We start from the raw sequence: 22,381 nt of genomic DNA, 5'->3' as shown, positions 1-22,381 counted from the left end.
TAATAGGATATGTTATCCCTGAACAAGGGTTTAGAGGAAGAGTAGATGCCAGTGCATCTCTCACTATAGCCATTATTGCCTGGTTGCATGCAGATACCAGGTGGGTGACTTCTTAAATTCCATCATACTAGAGGACAACAGCCTTAAGCCATCAGACTGGTTTTATCCCTTGTGTTGTACAAAACAAAGACTTCTTTCTGTGGCTTTGCTCAAATTATACTTTCAATGCCTTTTCTTCCCATACCCATTTCACCCCTGTAATTTGAAACAAGTTCTATCATATGTATTTGGGAAAGTTGTGCTTCTAACACTGACTTCCAGGAACACCACCATGATGGAAGAAAAGCTAAAGTTATTGTTACATTGCATTGTTGTGATCAGAGCTGTAATCTGTTAACAAATCACGTCCCATTAAAACAAGAAGGAATATTTAAGGAATAGTGGAAGGTAAGTACTGGAGATATATTACCTCCTATTTGGACTATTCCACCTGTGCCCTCCTTCCCTTGGCCTTCCTGTAGTCATGCTGCACTGCAGCACCCCCCTCCCCCAACTCACACACAAGCTGCTCCAGGCCTCCCAGGGTCTCCCCCACCCCCATGCAGCACCCCCACGCTCCTTACCTGGGACTCCCACTGCTTCCCATTTAATGACCCAAGTGTCTCGGGGGTACGAAGGCAACAGGAACTGCCTGGATTGCCCTTCGCTAAGTGATGTGGTCATGTGATGTCGCACTATATGATTGCATCGCTTAGCAATGGCAGTCCTGGCCTCAACTACTGTCATAACCTGAGGACTACCTGTAATCTGTCTCCCAACAGACTGATAATAGAGAAAAGCCCTACATGCAGAGGAATATAGAGGGTTGTTGTACTGTTCTTATTTTCTGGACCTTCTATATTTTACTTGCATGTGAAGAGGATGACATTTGCCTCCATGAAAGAAAGCACAATGAAATCCAAATAAGCACAGAAAACATGCAACTGTGTAAGGATGTTATATGATTTTTACTATTTTGTTTTTGTTTGTTTCAAAGTACCCATAAAACTACACAAATATGCAGGATGGCATTCTTATATATTATATATATAGCACAATGCAAAAACAAGTGATGCCTTAATACAATGCTTTAATACAAACAACAGCGACTTGCTTATAAACTTTTCTCTGTAAATTTATTCAGCGATAAGCCACACTAGTATGGGGATAGTTGGTATCAAATTAAGATAGACTTTTATAAAGAAATATGGAATTGCACTCTTATTGTACATTTCCATACTTTTATAGGGTTGGGCTTTGTACATAGATTATATTCAAAGATGATGATGCTGATTTCCCTGTGAAGTAGGCTGGGCTGAGAGCAATTCACAAAATTCAAAGAGGGGGGACTTGAATCTGGATTTCCCTGGTCCTAGTTCTGTTTCTGCTATTTATGTAGAATAAGGGATGTAAAAGAGATGTGCAGAGGAGGAGGAGAAGTTGAATTTATATTAAGCACACAGAGTTACTGGTCTCTCTCTTTTTACGTTAAAATGGTTTACACATGTTTAAAATGGTATGATCTTCCTGCAACTTAAAAGTGATCAGAACTTATCTGAATGCTCGAGTATCACATAATATTACATAGTCCACAGTAGAAAAAAGTTCTCCAAAACTCCAAAAAGTTCTACCAACATGGGAGATTATTTCCGAACTGGTTTCAGTCAGAGTTCCCTTCCTGCCAGACCGTTCAAAGTACACTCCCTTCAGAATGATCTTGCAGGGGAGAAAGCCTAGATCTTCACTCCTATCTTTTTTCTCTGTGGAACTTAGAATAATATTGTGATGGTGTAAAGTTTTGTGATCACTTGACTATTTCAGGAAATGCTGCTGTTTTAAACCTGTGGAAAGACAGTCTTTTACTACTGTGAACATGTGCAAGATATGCTTTATGTGAAAGAGAGAGAGAGAAACCTTGGCACTTCATGAAGCACAAATTCTTTTATCCCTTCAACTGTGGTTTTTAAAGAAATTCCTCCACTCTTCATGAAAGAGGCAGAAAAATATGCCTCCTTCAGAGGACCAGTTTTCTGGAAAATAGTCCTTGTTTTATTTGTAATCATACCCTTGCAAATCTGTGGTTTATATTTATCAACAGTTTCATAAGTAGAGACCGCATGAATTCAGCAAATATTAATATTAAAATATATTGTCTAAGAGTATACTTACGCTGGTTTCATAGACTTGGAATGTTTCTCATGAATATAAGCACCAGCTAGACCCCCGGCTCCAGAATTCAAGTACTGTAAGATGGAATTCCTTATTTAAGTATCCTCTCAATTTCATCATGCAGATAAAGCAAAGCAACCTTTTTTGTCTTTTGGAGAGAACAGTCAGACTATGATGTAAATGTAACACAAATAACTATGAATCTGTAAGACAGAAGGCCCTTAAAAACAGGACCATCTCTTAAATTTCTAGCTTTTTCTTACATTAAGACAGAACATTTAAAATGGTTCCTTCAGTTGCCGTTGTGCATTATCAGAATTTTTGTTTCATGCTAATTTGTAGAAAATTCTCCCACTTTCTTTTTGGAATATTACTGCTATTTTTCTTATCCATTTTACTGATGATAATCATTTTACCTAAGTGCACTATTCATTTTAAATCCTACTTAAAATGTAAAGTACACTGAGAGTTGTGTGAAATAAATAATGGGCTGTCCTCTTTGACATTTAGCCAACTGTTCCATGTTGGCTCTGAGTCTGTGCAAGAGCAACTGAAATTAATTATTATGAATTCTTTGGAATGATAAATATATGCTCACCTTGTAAGAACACCAGCAAGCGAAGTCAACTCCCCACTCATGTAAATGTAATTCTACGTTGCCAACAGCATGGGCCAGGTCAAATCCAACAAAGCAACCCTTTTGGATAAATAAGTGGTATCATGTTTCTTTTCATTTTTTTAATGAATATTTTTGTAAATATACTTAGGCAACTTTTACACAACTGTTAAGGACAGAACTATTTAAAAACAGACATATTAACCTGGATGCCTTAAACTTAGAAGCAGATGAGGTAATGAGTCAGAACTTTGTTTAGTGCAATACTAAAGCAAAGATGTTCCAGTTCTGCTGCAGAAGCAGGCTCTTTGTGGGTAAGAAGATGAGAGAGAGGCAGTAGGGTAATTTTGGAGTCATAGGATAATATGGCAAGGGGGTAATTTTGGAGGTCATTAGAACTGCCTCTGATTTTTGTTGATAAGGAAACTCTCTATGTCTTTGCTGTAGATCAGGGATCCCCAAAGTGGTCAATATCAACCCCCAAGGATCCATGGGACTATTCGTTATTGTTGTTATTATTATTACTATTCATAGTACTATTTGTTAAATTATTTTTTATTAAATTATTTTCATATAATAAATGTTTGGGGGTCAATGAACAATCTGAAATTTCATGAAGGGGATGATGAGCTGAAGAGTTTGGTGACCCCTGCTTTAGATAAAGATGAAGAGATCTCTATGTCTGACTGGTGTATTGGGAGTGATTGTTACACTTTAGTGAAATAATTTAAATAGTAAAGAAAATACATGGAAAATCACCCCCCCCAAAAAAAACCCAACAACAACCACCGAGGAGGAAGTTACATTTGTCACTAAAAGTGAGGGTTGCGCAAAGCATTTGAAAGAGGCACTCCACAAAGTACATTAGAATCAATGAAGCATCCCTCCTTGAAGTTTTAAAGATGCTCAATCTTCTGGAAAGCTCAGGCGGTTGCTTTGAAGGCATCCCTGGTTGTCTGAGCATGCATGTCTATGGACAGAGCACTCTCCCTCGGGACCATCTGGCCAGTGGCTGTACATATGCAGGCATACAAAAACAACAAGGGACAGCCCTCAAAGCAGCAACATGAGCCTTCCAGAAGACATTGGTGACTTAACCCTCTGAGGGGGAATGTTTCACTCATGCCAGGGTTTGTGAAGCTCCTCTTTCAATTGCTTTGTACGGCCCTATTAGAAATGAGTTTGCAGGCTTTAATAGTTGCTCATCATCCTTGCCCAGCTGTATAATGCAGCTACAACAAAATAATTAGATGAATAGAAAATTACATTTTTCCTAGCAACACAATCAACAGAAAATTTTGACATAGTCTTTATGAGGACAATCTATCCACATAACCAAGATAAAGTCACCTGCTAAAAGTTACACCTTACCCCTCTCTGCTTTTCACACCCAAATGCAAGCAAAGAATGCTGAGTCCTCCTCCAAACAGGTGAGTTCCATTCAAATATGTACCTTAAAATCCATACACATCACTAGGGCACAGTTTTTCTCCAAAACAAAATGAGCAGCTATGGGAAAGACATTTGATACTCCAAGAAGACACAACTGTGTATTTATTAAGAATAAAATGACTTACAGAAAAGCTAAAAAATGGTGATTTTAGGCCAATTAAAACTAGAAATCCTCAATAATTTGTAAAACATTTTGCTTATCCGAACAAAATATATGTAATTTTATGGCTGTTGAGAAGAAATATTTCTGTAGATAAAAATCAGCTTGTTTGCAAATCGATACAGGTTACCTGTCTTTCTGTGTGCCTGATTTTAATGGATCCTAAGAACCTGTGTTCCTCATTTATTTCTGAAATATTTCCACTATTTCTATATTGTGAAAACATTTCCCTCCAAAATTGGAAGGAAATGAAGAGATATGTTTCAAAAAGTGCTAAAAAATTCAGATTAGTATTTTTTTTTTCCACAGAGCTCTACAGACATAGACCTGCGAAACTGAAAGTCCATGTAAGACACAAGCTATGGTTGATATATACAAATTACCACTTGATGGCAGTATGTTTAAATAAAAAATGATAGCAGAAAAATAAAGTGCTGAAAAATATAGCACATTTTTTGTATGGACTGCACACTGAAGAATATTTTACATATTTTAAAAGCCTTTATAAGTATGGTGGGAGGAAGAACAGCAAGGGCATAAATTCTCAAATCTTTTATCCAATAAGAACACAAAGACTTAGGAAACTTTGGTTTCTGTCTTTTTCTCCATCTAAATTATTAAAGCAGTATTTCAATATATTAACTCTACTTGGCTATATCTAACTCTCTGAAAATAATTGCATTTATAAGTGCAACATACTAATTCTAATGAAGCCACTAATGAGACTGCCAGCATATAAAGTCATTTCAGGGTGAAAGGACAAACTTGCAGACTGTGTAAGTTTCAAAATAAAGCTGAAAATGATAGATTAAAAAAAAAAAAACCAAAAACAAGTGGGCAAAATTAAGACAGTGCTGTGCTACTAATGGATTTTTAGCCAGAATTCTTTGCCATCAATGGAATGGCAATTGTTTCCAGGTCAGAGGTGTCTCAAAGAGGTCTTCCAGTGATTTTCAGCCTCTTTTTACAATTTTGTTTTTTTGGGGGGGGAGCTTTATGGATATTAAAGGTAGAGAACATTGAGTGTTGAATGTCCCAAATGCTTCATGTTCCCATTCTCATCCTTATTTTTCCATTTTTTAACCTTGTTGCTGAAATTTGTCCTTGAATGCTCAGCAGTGCAATTTTGGGGTGCTTTGGTGGCCACAGGTGAACTTCAGTATGGTTCTATCCTTAAATTTGGCTTGGTATTAATTAGAGACATTATTATCTTATTAATTAAAGAGATAATTCCTAAGGTTGACCTTGCATTAAAATGGAAGCATTTAGAATGTATAATAAGAATGTTTAACAATGGGAGAAACTTCAAGATTAATAATATTATTTGGCAACAGACAAGAGGCAAAAAAAAAAAGAGTAATAGCTCATACAGAACAGATACGTCAATCACTAGGAAAAGAAATCCATAATAAACTTAATATAGTCCATGTCAGGATTAAATTGAGCAAGGCTATTTGTTAAATATTTTTGGGAAAGAGGAACACATCACAATTTTTACTCTATGGCTAATAAATCTATTTAGAACAAGTAAATAAACTAGTTGTTCATCTCTATATCTATAAATTGTTTATAATTTATATTCCTGGGATATATGAGGGAGGGAGGGAAGGAGGGAGATAAATGGTGATGAAGAATAAGAAGATGGGATAAATCAACAAGAAGAAAACTGCCCTGACTTCTGAACCTGTAGCATGCCTTCCTGAAAAGGAATCCTACACAACTTACTCATCAAGGAAAACAGAGCCCACAACAAAGTAGGACAATTGGATGGTGATGGGTTATGTTTACATATTAGATTTGAAAGTAAAGCAGCTGCATAGTGAATTCATGCCATGCTATGCCTAGTGAATGAGATCTGACCAGAAAGTGTATACTTCTGAATTACACAGTAAAGATGGAGAAATAGTCTGAGATGATTTTTCAAGCTTATTCAGTTCATTTAATATTTAGCAGTGAAGCTGTCTACATGTAGGCTCTGCTGCACTGGAAAGAAACTCAAGAAATTGATCTGAAAAAAAATAAAAAGAAAACAAGTAACTTAATTAGCAAATATCTGCCAATGAGTTTTCTTGATATTCCTTAAATCCCTCAGTGTAAGACTCAGCAGTTCCTGAAGCTTCTGTGCCATATAATCATATGTCTTTGTTGATAAGTTTATAATAATCAGCATTCTCCTCCCCGTGACTGCTTTTCTAAGATTTCTAAATTTTGCCCCATATAAAGAGTAACCCTTTCTTCCCAATAAATAGGCACTGGAGCAAGTACAATTCTTAGACATTTCTGAAAAGGTTTCAAATATTATAACATTCTTTTTAGTTTATATCAATCAATGGCAGTAAAGAGCCGTTGCACCATCCAAACAAAAAAATCTCTCCTAATATTTATGTCATGAGCCAAAGAAAAAAGTGTGACATCAGTATCTGAACATAAACCACAGATAAGTTTTAATGGGACAGTGTGGTCTAGATTTCTTTCCAAATGCAGCTTTAATTCCAAATATATTTTTATATATAATGGGGATTTTCTTCTGATAATATTAAGTGTTTTAAATGTTAAAAGTATATAATCACTCTTCCAGGTGAATTATCTTTCTTTTCTTTTCCAAGCAGACATTGGAATTGGAATACGTTCTTTAATGTCATGACGCGAATGAAATGAACAGAGTTAGGCTTTCTGTACTTTCTGTACTGTGCTTTCTGTACTAAATCCATGACATTAAGGGTGAGAAACCCAAAATTCCCAAGATGCCAACAAAGCAACAAAATGGTCAATTTCCAATGGCATTTTTGGCAAAATTAGGAGTGGGTATGGAAGTAGATGAGCTGTGGGAAACAAATTGTTTCCATTCCCATCTTAACTCAATCCCCAGAAAACTACTGGAATTACACTTCTGAAATTCCACTTGGGCATTGAATATGGTATGATTTGTGCAGAGATATCTGCAAGAGCCTATGCTTTAATCAAAAGGATGAAATGAGTCTTGCACCATGAACTCCACTCCTTTCATACATACATGCAATGTAACAGCACATGAAGGAAAAGGACAGAACTTAGGTCACAATAGCATGTGCTGGTTTTGTCATTTGTTTTCCCTTGGCCCTCCCTTGGCACCTCTGGATTTCAAGTGGTTTTTTTCATGTTGGAGAAGCATTTTGAAGGTAAGTATAGAAGTGATGTCTTTCAGAGGCCTCCTGCTACTTTTTCCACTAGTTAATCACTAAAAATATGAAAAAAGCCCCAACATCTCAGCCTTAACCCTTCCTATGATGTCATTTATGATTTACTTATTGGATTCATTTATGGTATAACTGACTAGGACTCTAAGCGCTGCATAGCTCCCAAAAACATAAAATAAGATAATACTAATATATAATTATGCAATTTAATAAGGATGAAATCATTCTGATGCCAATGTCTCTACAATAATCAATTCCCAAAGGCCTTTGGGAAAATTTTTCAGAAAGCCATGAGAGTGCCACCACTGCCTTAGGGGACAAACTTTTCCTTTTTTCCCCCCAATAGTTTTTATTAAGAATTATATTAAACAGATAAAACTAGTACAAAAACCTAATACAAAAATACATTGACCAATAAATAAATAAATAAAAAGTGCAGGAAACATCCCCTCCCCCCAAAAGAGGAGGAGGAGGAGGAGGAGGAGGAGGAGGAGGAGGAGGAGGAGGAGGAGGAGGAACAACTTCCCCCTTCACCCCCAGCAAGTATGTTCAACATTAACAACTTATCACTGTCTCTTAAAATACAACTAAATACATCTTCATTCCATACCTCACCCCATTTTCTATCAACTCAAGTGGGACAAACTTCTCAGGAGGGGAACCTCTACCATCAAGCAATTTGCAGAAAATCAGAAGGTTAGGTTTGGTTCTCACCCCTTCAAATAGTATGGGAACCCTATTTAATATAATAATATTATTAGCTAATATTATGTTACAAAATATGAAATTGTTAAGGGTTTCTAAACTAGTGGAGCACATGTATAGCTCAGAGCTGAAGTGTGAGGATCTTGATGTTTGCTCTGTGTCAGGTTCAGCCCAAGAACAGCAATGGGGCAATCCAGTACAGTTGGGTTCCTTTATTAGTTTGCACCTAATAGACAAAATCTTGCCAGACTACACTTATGCTAAAGCAACTAGTGGCTATAACCCGTGAGACCCTAGGGAGGGGCCAGCCTCATCGTCTTTGTCTTCCCATACTCTTGCTGCGGGCTGAGAAGGCGCTTGCCCTGGAATGTCTCTCTTCCCTCCTGACAACCTTGAAGTTCCATTCCAGAATCTTCCCCGCTCATGCCATCCATTACACTCTGCTTGTTTTTCCCTTTCATTTCCAAACTAAGTATCATTATAAGTGTATTGACACACGGGAGTGGGGTTTTCTGGCTTTTTATGCAGCTTTATCCAAACTGTCTTGAACAAGGTTGTAGTAGTTTGTGTTTTCGATTGGCCTACCTGGCTTGGTTGGCTGTATTGTTTTATCTTTGTTTCATCTCTGCTTCATCATAATAGGTATTATTCCTCAGTTATTGTGCTGGCTTTTCCTTATCTATGTGTTGTGTGCTGGATATGTGATAAGACAGAATGTACCCCAGGCTGTTTGCTTCCTTCTTGATTCACTGCTTGCTTTTTGAATAGTGTGTAGACCAGGTCTACCTCTAATTTGTTAATCTATCAAAATGCCAGGCTTATAGGAAATTCCTCGTATTCTTGGATTTGACTTGATCTAAAATACTTCCAGTTTCCCAATTGAATTTCTAGTTAAATATGTCTAAGTGTTGTAAAATTAAAGGATTTTCATCATCTCTTCTGACTGCTAACTGCTAATACATTCTGCTAATCTTCTGCCTGTTTGTCTTATATAGTAGCTTTTTTAGTTTATATATCAGTATATGATAAATAATATCTGTTCTACCTTCAATTGTTGGATCTTAAGAAGCTTTGGAGGGATTTTACTATTGGTGGACTACTGTGAGGTCTAGCAGTTGAAGTAACCTGCTGGTGGCTTCTGAGATATTTTTGATGTATGGAGGAATTATTCTTTCCTAGGTTGTGACTATCGTTTTCTAGTCAGCTGCACAGAAAGGCACTTTTTAATGAAGTTGTATGTTGAAGGATGTTGTAAAAGTAATCTGTTCTTCATTATGGAACTCTGGGCTGCTGCAGTGTGTTTTTGCTTGTTCATGTGGGCAACTGGATTATTGCTTTGGCAGTGGAACACTTAGATTGTATGCGTTATTCTTTGAAAAAACTGAGTTTGAAGTCTGCCATTGTTTTCTCTGCTGATGAGAATATCTAAGAAGGGTAGTCTATTACTGTTACCTCCTTTTGTGAATTTGATGTTGTTAAGGATGTTGTTGAATGTGTAATGTGTATTCTCTAACTGTCCTTTTTTGGTTATGACAAAAATGTCCACATAACAGATCCATATTCTAGATTGAATGTGTGGAAAGGCAATTGCTTCCAGATGTTGAATGATTGCCTATGCTAGTGTTTCTTAAAGTGTGGTCCTGGGACCGCTTGTGGGTCCCTAAGACCCTCTCAGGGATCCACAAAATCAAAATTATTTGCCAGCCTATGTTGAAAATAATACAATATTAAAATCTCATAAAAAAAAAATCATGAGAAGCAGTAGCAGCTGCGAATGGGTCAATTTTAATTTTTAATACAGTAAATATTGATAAATATAAACCATACAAACAAAACCTCTTTTGGGGTCCTCCATAATTTTTAAAATTGGGAAGGGGTCCTGAGAGCAAAAAGTTTTAAAAACACTGGTCTAAGCTATGAATCCTGAGATGGATAATTCTATAGGGGTTCATCTGATTTGTTTGTATGTTTGTCTATCAAACTCAAAGTAAGTAGTATGGCAAAAGTCTACAAGCTTCATGATTCTAGACATTTCAATTTTTGTATTCTTGGCTATATTTGGTGCCTGGTATAATAAGGCTTTAATAGATTCCTTTGCCAGTTTGGGATCCAAGGTTGTGAAGAGTGTGTGACATCAAATGAGGTCATGATTTTATCTTCCTTGATTACTGAACCTTTGATTTTCTCTTTCTTTATAGTAATTTTATTAAAGATTATAATTACAACAGTAAAAACTAATACAAACTGAAGAAAATAGAAGAATAAAAAGTAGAAGGTGCAAAAAAGAAAGAAAAAAGGGAAAAATAAAAAGAGAAATAGATAAAAAATAATGATATAGTACAGAAAAAGAAAAAAAATATATAAAGAAGTTACTTCCCAACTTCATCACAGCAAATACAGTATAAATAATTTAGCGACTTATCACCTTTTAAAATATAACAAATGATTTTTTCTTCCCATATCCCATCCTTTATAAGTAAATCCATATAGAATTGTCATTTCAGTCATGATGTCAGCAAAAGTCCATTAAGGGTTACTACCTATTTTAACTTTGGCTAAATAAACCAACTTTATATTCCTTCCTTTTACTTTTAACAATCTTAACCTTTAGTCCCTTCAAATAATGTCCTAGAACTTGATTTCTTTTCATTTTTTTCTTTGTCCCTTCTCACAAAATTCTTCAAAACATTAACAAGCCTTTTTTTGTAAATCTAATATAGGAAAATTATTCAGGTCACTCTCTTGGTTTGTTGTTTGTATATCCCTTTTAATTATTAAGAAATCAACCAGTTTCTTTTGTGTGTCCAGTGTAACATCTTTTTCCATGTCATTCTTACAGAAATCCACTTTCAGATCAGTCTCGATCTTGTCAAGCAGAACTTGTTCCTTTTCCATAACATCTTTTAGACACAGTCTATAGAGACACACATTTTAAAATTAGCTTCTGAGTCCATTGTTCAAAAATATCCTTCAATATGTTCAATGTTAAAATTTTTTAAATCTTATTAAATTTCAAAACAAAAGCATTTTCCCATAGGAAGGACTCTTTATAATTAATTCCAAAATCTTCTTTCAAATTTATCTGGACCCTTAGTTTGTTTGTAACTTTCTAAAATTAAGTTTTAATCACCGTTTTGCTGTTTATTCCAAAAAAAGAGGCTTTTTTAAAGTTCTTAAACTTGTAGTTAAAAGTTCTGAAAACTCACCCAGTCCTTAAAACTTGTTGATCCAAAGGTTCCTAATAGTGGAAAAGCAATTTCCAAAAGCAATTAGAAAAGGAAATATGTGAACCCAATGTCCTTTTGAAGGTGTTGACTGTGGCTTGAGCAAGATGGCTTTTCTTCATCTCCCAGAGGTCTAAATCCATCAGAGACCACTGTCTTGCAGTCTCCTCGCAAGAAGCAGCTGTCTGGAGCACTTCTGGGCGATCACAAGTCCTCTCCTTGTCTGGAGAGGAATTATCAAAGAGCCGGTCTACTTGCTGGCTCTTCATTCCACCATGGTTGTTGGCTCCGCTTTTTGTGGAGCTGACTTCAGTCTACCATTTCTTCCCTGGAAGTCCAAATCTTTGGTTTTCTCAAGGCGCTGTAATGGTTTGTGTTTAGGATACAGAAACTAGGTAAGCAAAAACAGAACCACCTTGAAGCAGAAAAAAAAAATGGCCTTAAAAACATTACAGAAGGAACAAAACAGCATCATCCTTCCAGCAGGAAAGGCAGAAGAACAGTCATCAATGATAGAGCACAATACATTCACAAAACTAAAGAACTCTTGAATGACCCAAATAAATAAAATAAGATAAAATAAGATAAAATAAGATAAAATAAGATACATCTTCTTAAACACAATTCCAATACAGAAACTAGACAAGTAAATAAATAAATAAAAACCCTCAATGATCTAGGCAAAAGAGGACAAATTATGAAAGAAGAATGGTGTGTGAAAAACTGCAAACTCATCTTCCCACATTTTTATGGACACCCAAAAATACACAAACTAGACATACCATTCTGTCCAACTGTGTTGCTATCAGTGACTCCACCATACAACATAGCCAAAGAACTTACCAAAACACTTGGAAATCTCATAGATGCGAATGAACGTGTTATTAATTCACCCCAGTGCCTCGAGAAAATTAGAGGGTTAATGACTGGGGAAGATATGCATTAAGATTAAAATAAAATCTTATTAAAATAAGATTAAATTTAATATAATTTTTAAAGTGCTTTTTTTTTTAATAAAAAGGACTAACCATCTAAGTGCAAATTTTCCTAATCAATGCTCAATGATATTTAGCTTTGTTATTGTATTTAGAATGCATCCTTCCCTTTCTGCACTTGATTTAAAAAAAACAAACATATCTAGATAGATAAAACAGGTATATCCAATGCCTTCTGAAATTCTGTAAGAAAACTTAATTGACTATTGTTCTTTCTGATCCCTGAGGTTAAAACAAATCCCAGAAATATGTCTAGAGAGCCTGTCTTTTTAGTGAATTCCCCAAGGCTGGGTCACTGAAAATGAGTTACTTCATGGAGGTGATATAGTCAGTAATGTGCCTGTTTCCTGTTCATTTGCTGAACTGAATACAAATGGTGTCAGCATCACCAGGAGTTTGCATAGCAGTCTGGTTGAAGAAAAAATACAGCAATAGAAGAGGTGACTAAGCTAAGGAAAAAGCAGCCACTGAGCCACTTGCTGATGAAATATATCATGGGTCTTTTCTTACAGGGACACAGTTAAAGTCCAGACATGGTTGACCATTTCTAAAGTATTAAAACGAATGTATAATGTCAGTGGTTTAGATCATACTGAAGATGTTTTGCACTAGTATGTACACTGGTTGGTCTGGTATATACATGGTCACTAGGACTATTTTTTAAAAAGTGACAGATTTGTTTTCGTGTGAAATACTGTGGTTAACAATGGCAAAAAAATTAATTGTGACATGGTCACCAAAAACTAATGGTTATTGCTAGTGTCTGTATGCCTGTGATGGAATGGAATTATGAAGGCCAGGCTCAGGGAGAAAAACATTCCCACCTCCCAAGTAATGCCAGCCACAACATTGTGAATTCCTCAGGGAGGTGCCAGTCTCATCCTCTTTTATCTCCCACGGTCCTCAGGAGATGTAAGAAAATGTTTTTCTCCCTGAGCCTGGCCTTCATAATTCCATTCCATCACATCGCCCTCCTGAAAAATTCACAAAACTCATTCACCCTGAAAGATGAGTTTAAAAGGAATACATGTTTCCAATAATTTCATAGAAAACTTAAATACAAAGACCTTACAGAAAGGAATTTATGTAAGTAATAACAAGAATCATAAAAATTAATGTAAAAAAAGCTTCTTTGAAAGAAATTAAATTTAAAGTATATAAATCAGAGTACTAGGAATCTATCCTTTTGTAGGAGTGGTGGGTGAGGTTGAAGTGAGGTGGCAGAAGAAATCTGTTATTGGATTCCCTTCTCTGATCCTAGATATATTTCTGCCTCAAAGTTTGTATGTGTGTATATTTATATGTGTGTATATGTATATATATATATGTGTGTGTGTGTGTGTGTGTGTGTGTGTGTGTGTGTGTGTGTGTGTGTATGTATGTATGTACAGTGGTACCTCGGGATACGAACTTAATCCGTTCCGTGACTCTGGGCGTATCCCGAGTTGGTCGTAACCCGAAGGAAATTTCCCCATAGGGTTCAATGTAAATCCGGTTAATCCGTTCCGCCCTCTGAATTTGGTCGCACCCCGAGGCAAATTTCCCCATAGGGTTCAATGTAAATCCAGTTAATCCGTTCCGCCCTCCGCCCGAATTTGGTCGCAACCCGAGGCAATTTCCCATAAGGTTCAATGTAATTACCGTTAATCCGTTCTGGCGTCCACGGACCACACGGAAAGCGGCCGGGCGCGGCGTGGTGCGGCGCGAAAATGGCCGGGTGCAGCGCGGCGCGGCGTGAAAACGGCCCTGCCGCGGCGCGAAAACGGCCCGGCCCGGCGCGGCCCGGCGTGAAAACGGCCCGGCCCGGCCCGGCGCGAAAACAGCCCGGCGCGGCGTGAAAACGGCCGTGGACCACGCGGCAGGGCCGGAAAAACAGCCGCGGACCACGTGGCACGGGCGGAAAAATGGCCGCGGACCACGTGGCATGGGCAGAAAATGGCCGCGGACCACGTGGCACGGGCGGAAAATGGCTCGTACCCCGAGGCGGAGTTCGCAAACCGAGGTAAAATTTTGGGGCCAGAGCTGGTCGTAACCCGAAAAATTCGCAAGCAGAGGCGTTCGTATCCCGAGGTATCACTGTGTGTATGTGTATGTATATATATATATATATATATATATATATATATATATATATATACATACACACATACATACACATACCCTCTCACCCCTATGGGTGGTAGATGTTTTCCTCAATCTCGGGTCCTCTACCAGAGGCCTGGGAGTTTGAGGGTTCTGCGCAGTATCTTAGCTGTTTCTAGCACTGCACTCTTCTGATGTCGTTCCTGGGATCTGTTGGAGCCACTTTCCCAGCTTAGGAGTCACGGCCCTGAGGGTTCCTACCACCACTGGGACCACTTTGGCCTTTACCTTCCACATCCTCTCTATTTCCTCCTTCAGGCCCTGGTACTTCTCCAATTTCTCATGTTCCTTCTTCCTGATGTTGCTATCACTTGGCACTGCTACATCTATCACTACCGCTGTCTTCTGGCCTTTGCCTACTACCATGATGTCTGGGTGATTGGCCAGTACCTGCCTGTCTGTCTGGATCTGGAAGTCCCACAGGATCTTATCCCTATTATTCTCTACAAACTTCGGTGGAATCTCCCATTTGGACTTGGGGGGGGAGCTAGCCTATACACTGTGCAAATGTTCCTGTACACAATGCCAGCTACTTGGTTGTGCCGTTCAGTATGTATGCTGTTCCTGCCTGCATCTTACACCCTGCGACTATCTGTTGGACTGTCTTTGAGGTCTGTTTGCACAACCTTGGGTCCTGTCTAGTGCGATAGGCCCCTGCTTCTATGGATCTGGTGCTTAGTGCCTGTTCTTGTGCTGCTATGATCAGTGCCTCAGTGCTGTCTTTTAGTCCAGCCCTTTCCAGCCACTGATAGGATTTCTCAATGTCAGTCACCTCAGCTATCTGTCGATGGTATATCCCATGCAGGGGCTTGTCTTGCCATGGTATTTCCCCCGCTTGAACTTCCTCCCATATCTGCTGCCGCCTGAGGCATTCTCTCAGCAGCTCATCTTTGGGTGCCATCTTACTACTATACTCCTGGATGCTCCAGGTTTCATCCAGGACAGTGGCTTTGACACTCACCAGACCCTATCTGCCCTCTTTGTGGCTGGTGTATAATCTCTGGGTGTTGGACTTGGGGTGGAAACCTCCGTACATTGTGAGGAACTTCCGGGTCTTCACATCGGCAGCCTCCATGTCCTTCTTTGGCCAACTCACTATACCGGCAGGGTATCTGATGTCTGGCAGGGCATACATGTTGATGGAATGGATCTTGTTCTTCCCATTGAGCTGGCTCTTCAGGACCTGTCTTATCCTTTGGTGGTACTTGGATGTTGCTGTCTTCCTTGCATCCTCATCATGGTTCCCATGTGACTGTGGGACACCAAGGTATTTATAGATGGTCTCTATGTCTGCTATGTGGCCCACTGGTAGTTCCACTCCATCGGTCTTAACTACCTTCCCTCTCTTTATTATCATCCTGCCACACTTCTCCAGTCTGAATGACATCCCAATGTCCTCACTGTAGATCCGTGTCAGGTGGATCAGTGAGTCGATGTCTCATTCACTCTTAGCATACAGCTTGAACTCATCCATGTAGAGGAGGTGGCTGATGGTCATTCCACTCTTGAACTTGTACCCATATCCAGTCCTTGTGATTATCTGGCTGAGGTGGTTTAAGCCTATGCAGAATAGCAGTGGGGACAATGTATCACCTTGGTATATGCTGCACTTGATGGCCACTTGTGCGAACTGTCTTGAGTTGACTTCCAGTGTTGTCTTCCACAGTCCCATTGACTTCTTAAGGAAGGTCCTTAGTGTCCTGTTGACTTTGTATAGCACCAGGCATTCACAGATCCATGTGTGTGGCATTGAGTCATAGGCTTTCCTGTAGTCAACCCAGGCTGTGCTCAGATTGGTCTGCCTAGACCTTAAGTCTTGGGCAACTGCTCTATCTATGAGTAACTGGTGTTTTGAGCCTCCTGTGTTGTTCCCAATGCCCTTATGAGCTCTGCTCATGTACTGGCCCATATGGTCTTGTAGCTTGGCAGCTATGATGCCTGATAGAACTTTCCATGTTTTGGGGAGGCAGGTTATTGGCCGGTAGTTGGATGGTGCTGTTCCCTTGTGAGGGTCTTTCATGATCAGCACTGTCCTTCCTTGTGTTAGCCAGTCTGGGTGGGAGCCTGCTGCTAGCAGCTGGTTCATCTGTGCTGATAGGCATTTATGCACTGCTGTTAGTTTCTTTAGCCAGTAGATGTGGATCATGTCCGGGCCAAGTGCTGTCCATGTTCTTGACCGGCTGTTGGATGTCTGCTACTGTGATGGTGACTGGTTCCTGTTCTGGGAGATTACTGGGATCTGATTTCAGGTCCTGCAGTCACTTTGCACTGGTGTTATGTGTCTTCTCTTTCTCCCATATGTTCTTCCAGTACTGTTCAGTTCCCGCTGCTGGTGGCTCTGCTGTTACTGTGTGGTTGCACTGCAGTTCGGAGTACACTTTGGATGATTCTTTGGAGAACAGTGCATTTATCTTCTTGGCCTCTGCTTCTCTAGCGTATCTCCTTAGCCTGGCAGCCAGTGCTGTGAGCCTTTGTTTAGGAGTCTCTAGGGCTTCAGATGGAGTCAGGCCCATATATTTTTTTCAGTAGTTGAGTGTTACCCTTAATCTCCACACCCTTCTGTAGTTCCACCAGCTGACTGACTTATCTCCAAGTTGCCTTGATCTTAGCCTCTAATCTCATTTTCCAGGGTGGGTATGTACTGATGTTCTTCTTGATCATGTAGCCAAGCATTTCCAGGATTAAAGTGGCTGTAGCATATACCAATTCATTGGTTTCAGTTATGGTGGTAGCAGGGATTGCAGAATAGCAGTGGGGACAGTGCAGGGCTCTATTGGCATCTTCTAGCATACTATCTGATGGCACTTCTCCACTGAGCCTTGGTAATCGGACTTGAGGGTTGACTGTAGCTAGTTTATCCATGATCTTATGCCTCAAATCAGCTGCTGTGCTCTGTAATGGAGGGGGTGGCAGTGATATTCCAGCTTCAGGTGTTGGCTGCACATCCGCTTGTTCTTCCAGGTCTGCTTGAGTCCGGGTTGTAATGTGGAGTTGGTCTATCTCAAGATGTGAGAGCAGCTTCCTCTTCACTATGTTGAAGCGCTGGGTAACTAGTTGTTTCTCAGTTAGTGTGGATGTAGGCCTTCTGTCTATCCATAGTTCCATCATACGTTTCATATATCCCCTCTCATTAGGTCTGCTGTTGTAGACATTCCATCAATTCCAAGTTCTCTTGTCTCGTCCATGTATGGTTTGTTCCAGTACCCCACTTATCGTCAGATTGTCCTGGTTCCCCAACATCTGACACAGACCTTGTTAATCCGGGCAACGTGCGAGCCGGCAGGACTCTCTTAGTTCATGTCACTCTCATATTTGAGGTAGGCAGGTTAAGCATTAGGGGGTCTTTGCCCAAGGATCCCTACTGGTAAGGTAGGTACCAGCCGGGATTTGAATCCCAGTCTCCTGCATCAAAGGCAGTGTTCTAACTATTACACTATCCAGCTGCTGTTATATATATATATATAAAAGGCAAAATACAGTGGTACCTTGGGTCACGGACTTAATTCGTTCCGTGACTCTGGTCGCGACCCGAATTGGTTGTGACCCGAATCAAATTTTCCCATAAGGTTCAATGTAAATACGGTTAATCCGTTCTGACCCCTCCGAATTTGGTCGCCAACTGATTTTGGTCACGTCCCGAATCAAATTTTCCCATAAGGTTCAATGTAATTATGGTTAATCCGTTCTGAACCATATGTATTTTTTTTTTTTAAAACCACAAAAATATGAAACAAAATACAGTGCAATGCAGTACGGAGAGAGAGAACGCTAACCTTGCTCGAGGCGACTTCTGGCGTGGAGGACAGGAAGGCGGGTGGGGAGGCGGTTATTGCTTGGAGGGAGAGTCCCCCTCCCTACAGGAAGCCACAACCACGTGTCACAGCAGGGAAAATGGGATCCTGTTCGTCACCCGATGCGGAGTTCGTGGACGGAAGCAAAATTTTGCGAACGGTGCTGTTTGTGACCCGAATTGGTCGTGAACAGAAGTGTTCATGACCCGAGATACCACTGTATATATTTTGCCTTTTTTATATATATATTTATATATTTATTTATTTGACATCCCTACCACATTCTCTTAGGAACTATAAAACTGTACCTTTGGTGTACTTTTTATATGCATAAGTTCATATCATTCAAGTTCATTCCCTAGTACCTCCAGGAAGGGATGCGAAAGACTGTTGCCCGGAACCTCCTAGAATTACTGTCACACAGTAGAGACAGCCCTGAGACTAGCCAATGGTGTGACATCACAGAAGGAGTAATTGTGCACAAAAACATAGATATATACTGTATGTATGTGTGTGTGTGTGTGTGTGTGTGTGTGTGTATTTTTGGAGCATGTGATCACTTATGTAGTTCTTGAAAGAATCAGGATAACCCACTGATTAGACCTGGTTCAGTATTTAAGAGAAATGCAGTCTATTTCCAAAACTGATTCTAAAATGTTATGTTGGAGTTGGGAAAATAACCACTTCAGAGTGTAAGAGTTGGTCCTGTATCAGGTAAGTAATTGTTAGCTATTAACTACACAACTGAATTAAAAGACGTATTAGGGAACTATGCTCTGCCATTACCTAAGGCTCCATGACACTTTCATTTCTCATCTCGATTCCTTTCTATTCCTATTGCAAAGTTTGAGTTTGTTTGTAACTTACTCTTTTCAGAGGATAGGGAAAAAGGGTTATCCATAAATTTTAAACTGAAAATTTAGATAGTAGATCAAAATAACAGAGTATATATATAAAAAAATAAAATAAAATGTGAGTGCACAGTAACACATACTCTCACTTTTACTGCTTGTAACTGAATGCTTCTAGAAGTAATTACTGAAAGACCAGAGATAAGAATTGGAACAGAATAAAAGAATAACATAGAGAGCAAGAACTTTCCAATACTACCTTCTGTCCTGTACCTGCACAATATAAGAATACCAGTACTCTTATTATTTGCAATATTTCCATTATTCACATGAAAATATTGTAGCTACAGTAAACTTATAGTTTATATTATAGTCCCTTTCTAGATAGAATAAATGCATTTTAGCTTTATCACAATGAAAACAGGTATTCCGAGTATAATGTAATATATAATACACAAATTGTCTCTGCATTAAAAGAGCTAATCAGTAGAAAGCACAGCTAATCCACCACTGAGTAAGTAGTTTTAAGCAAACAAAAACTTACAGATCAGATTTGTCTAAGACTGTGTTGTACAACATATTCATGGTAATTGTTTGACTCTCTAGCTTAATGTCAGCAGAATTTTTTGTTTAACCAAACTTGCTACTTTATTTTCATTGCTACGTCTTGAATTTTCAGACCTTAGAAGTGGCATTTTAAAATGCTTTCCAAAAAATATCAGCATTGTTAAACAATTCAATATATTTGAAAATTCAGTCCTATATATATGAAATTTGTGTAGGACTGGCCAATCAACATTAGCAATATATTATTTGATTTCTACTGTCACCATATCAAGTGACATTTTTCCTCAATTCCTACTCACAAAAAAAATCATTAATAATGTTGTAGGTGGAGCAGTATTGGGGATGCCTACCATAGCAGTGAAAACTGGAATCTAGCAGTGCTGGAACTTGAACTCCCAGGCCAGGCTGACTCAAATTGTGGGACTGGCACTTCTAACTCACCTACAAGTTGTCAGGTTTGGGAAGACTGATCTAAGGAACACTGCAGCAACTATACCTTGTCTTGACCAGCCTTTGTTATCCGTGGTATGTCAAACAGCTGTCCCGTGTAGTACTGCACCCCACTGAAAAGAATTACAGCAACTGAGTCTCCTTCCTTCTCAATTATATCAAGGATATCTTCAGTTCTCAAGGTTTCCTCCCCCTGAAATAAAGTTAGAACATATTTTATATCAGCCCTGGCAGTAATGGAACTGTCATTTTTATTTCATAATGTATTTTTTTACGATGTGACTTGCTGACTGTAGGAAGCAATCAAAAACAAATCCTTAAAATTGCAGTGATCTACAAAACTAGGAGCCCTGGAGTAACTTTTAAATAGGTAAATAATCATTGCTTTAAGCTTTTGAATTAAAAAAAAAAAATTGTTCACTTTGCTTCCTTATAGACTTTGCTTTCCTGAATACTTCAAGATGGACTTAATTGGTTGGATTAAAAAAAAAATCTAATGAAAAGAGATGGACAAGCTTATACTGTAGCTCCTAAAGCTTTTCATGGAGAATGAGTTTCATCAGTGAGAATTATTCATTAGAATTACAAGGAATTTCTGCATTCAGTCAGATACACCACTAGAAGAATATTAGCAGAAGAGGACTATACCTTTAAGTGTCTACTGTGAGCTCACTGCAGTCCACTGAGAGTTACAGGACTATATGGACCTTTATTCTGATCCAACAGAGTTATTTTTTGAGGTTATATATGCCCTTATGGCTTTGTGTGGGGGTGTGTCTAAAGAAATATTGTTTGAGAAGTAATGCAGCATAGTATCTGAAAAAATAAGCTCCTTTGAAGGAAGGAAAATCTCTCTCTCTCTCTCTCTCTGGAGCAGCAACTTAATGATGCTGGAAGTTGCCAGCCAGAAATGGTCGAGCCCAGCTTCATGCGGCAGAGTGAGCTCCTGTCTCATCCCTAGCTTCTGTCAACCCAGCAACTCGAAAGCAACCGTGAGTAGATAAATGGGTATTCTCACCCCAGTGGAAGGAAAAATGCTGGTGGCACCTTGTACAGGAGACGGGACCAGTTGCCGGTAATGCGTACATCCAAAAAAGATGTGAAGCAACAGAAACCCCACCTTCCTGCACCCACCAGCTGGGCTCCACTCTAGGAAGGAGGCAATGGCAAACCACTTCCGAAAACAGCTTGCCATGAAAACTGCAGGGACTCGTCCAGGCAGTCGCTGCAGATTCGGTCACGATTGAGTGCAGATTAAAAAAAAAAAAAAAACCTCTCTCCCTCTCCCTATCTATCTATCTATCTATCTATCTATCTATCTATCTATCTATCTATCCATCCATCCATCCATCCATCCATCCATCCATCCATCCACCCACCCACCCACTCACTTTTCACAGAGTACTATCATTTTACCCAACTCTGTATCACAAATCTGCAGTTATGGGGATAACAGCATTCATAGAACCATACACTCTTAGGATTGGAAGGGGCCACGTATGCTATTAATGTGGGAGAAAGTTCTCCCAGGGTCAACTTGATATCATATCTGTACAGTGCCAAAATAAGAGATAGATGGAAACCAGGCTTCCTGCCCCAAAGAGAGGGCAGACTGGCACATTACACAGCTTGAATAGGATAAAGAGAAGAAATATACAAGCTTTGATACCTTTCAACCTTACATATAGGTTTTGCTTCTGATATACTGCAGTTGCTAGAATTATTTTGCAGGCTTCTCTTTTCTCTAATAAATTACTTAACAGGAGTTCCTGGATTTCTGTGTGCCTGTTTAGTTAGTTTTCAACTTAGCTTGCTGGGAAGAAGCCTAACAGTCAAGTGCAACCCACTGCTCAGTGCAGGAATCTAAATTAAAGCAACCCAAGGCAGATGGCTGTTTTGCCTTTGTCTGAACATATCCAGTGAAGAAGATCCCACCATCCCTCCAGGGACTGGTTCCACTGACAAAGTGCTCTTACTTGTTGGGAGGTTCTTGTAACATTCAATTGGAGTCTGCCTTCCTGTACTTGAAACCCATTCTTCTATG

At 39.1% G+C, this 22,381-nt stretch overlaps 1 protein-coding gene and 1 long non-coding RNA gene across 5 annotated transcripts in view; one reads left to right on the top strand and one right to left on the bottom strand.

Moving 5' to 3' along the window:
• Window positions 1-22,381, top strand: part of LOC148215073 (uncharacterized) — a 180,770-nt gene that overhangs the window by 23,271 nt on the left and 135,118 nt on the right. For 2 of the 3 annotated variants that reach the window (XR_015797227.1, XR_015797228.1), the window contains exon 2: window positions 21,215-21,329. This is a non-coding gene — a long non-coding RNA (uncharacterized LOC148215073). Of the gene's footprint in view, window positions 1-4,745; window positions 4,784-21,214; window positions 21,330-22,381 lie in introns of all 3 variants that reach the window. The other variant, XR_015797229.1, reaches the window with a different exon arrangement.
• The window catches only part of KYNU (kynureninase), a 126,174-nt gene that overhangs the window by 42,335 nt on the left and 61,458 nt on the right, over window positions 1-22,381 (bottom strand). For both annotated transcript variants that reach the window (XM_088146523.1, XM_088146522.1), the window contains exons 8-10: window positions 20,384-20,530; window positions 2,807-2,905; window positions 2,209-2,282 (exon numbers count right to left, since the gene is read on the bottom strand). In XM_088146523.1, coding sequence (XP_088002649.1) covers window positions 2,209-2,282; window positions 2,807-2,905; window positions 20,384-20,530 — 320 coding nt within the window. The remainder of the gene's footprint in view (window positions 1-2,208; window positions 2,283-2,806; window positions 2,906-20,383; window positions 20,531-22,381) is intronic.

This window comes from Python bivittatus, unplaced genomic scaffold, assembly GCF_059951505.1.
Source record: "Python bivittatus isolate LINGU-HERP-01145 unplaced genomic scaffold, Pbiv_v1 ctg000480_np1212, whole genome shotgun sequence".
Taxonomy (NCBI): Eukaryota; Metazoa; Chordata; class Lepidosauria; order Squamata; family Pythonidae; genus Python; species Python bivittatus.
Note: the sequence above shows the minus strand (reverse complement) of the source record. Positions and strands in the feature narration are given on the sequence as shown.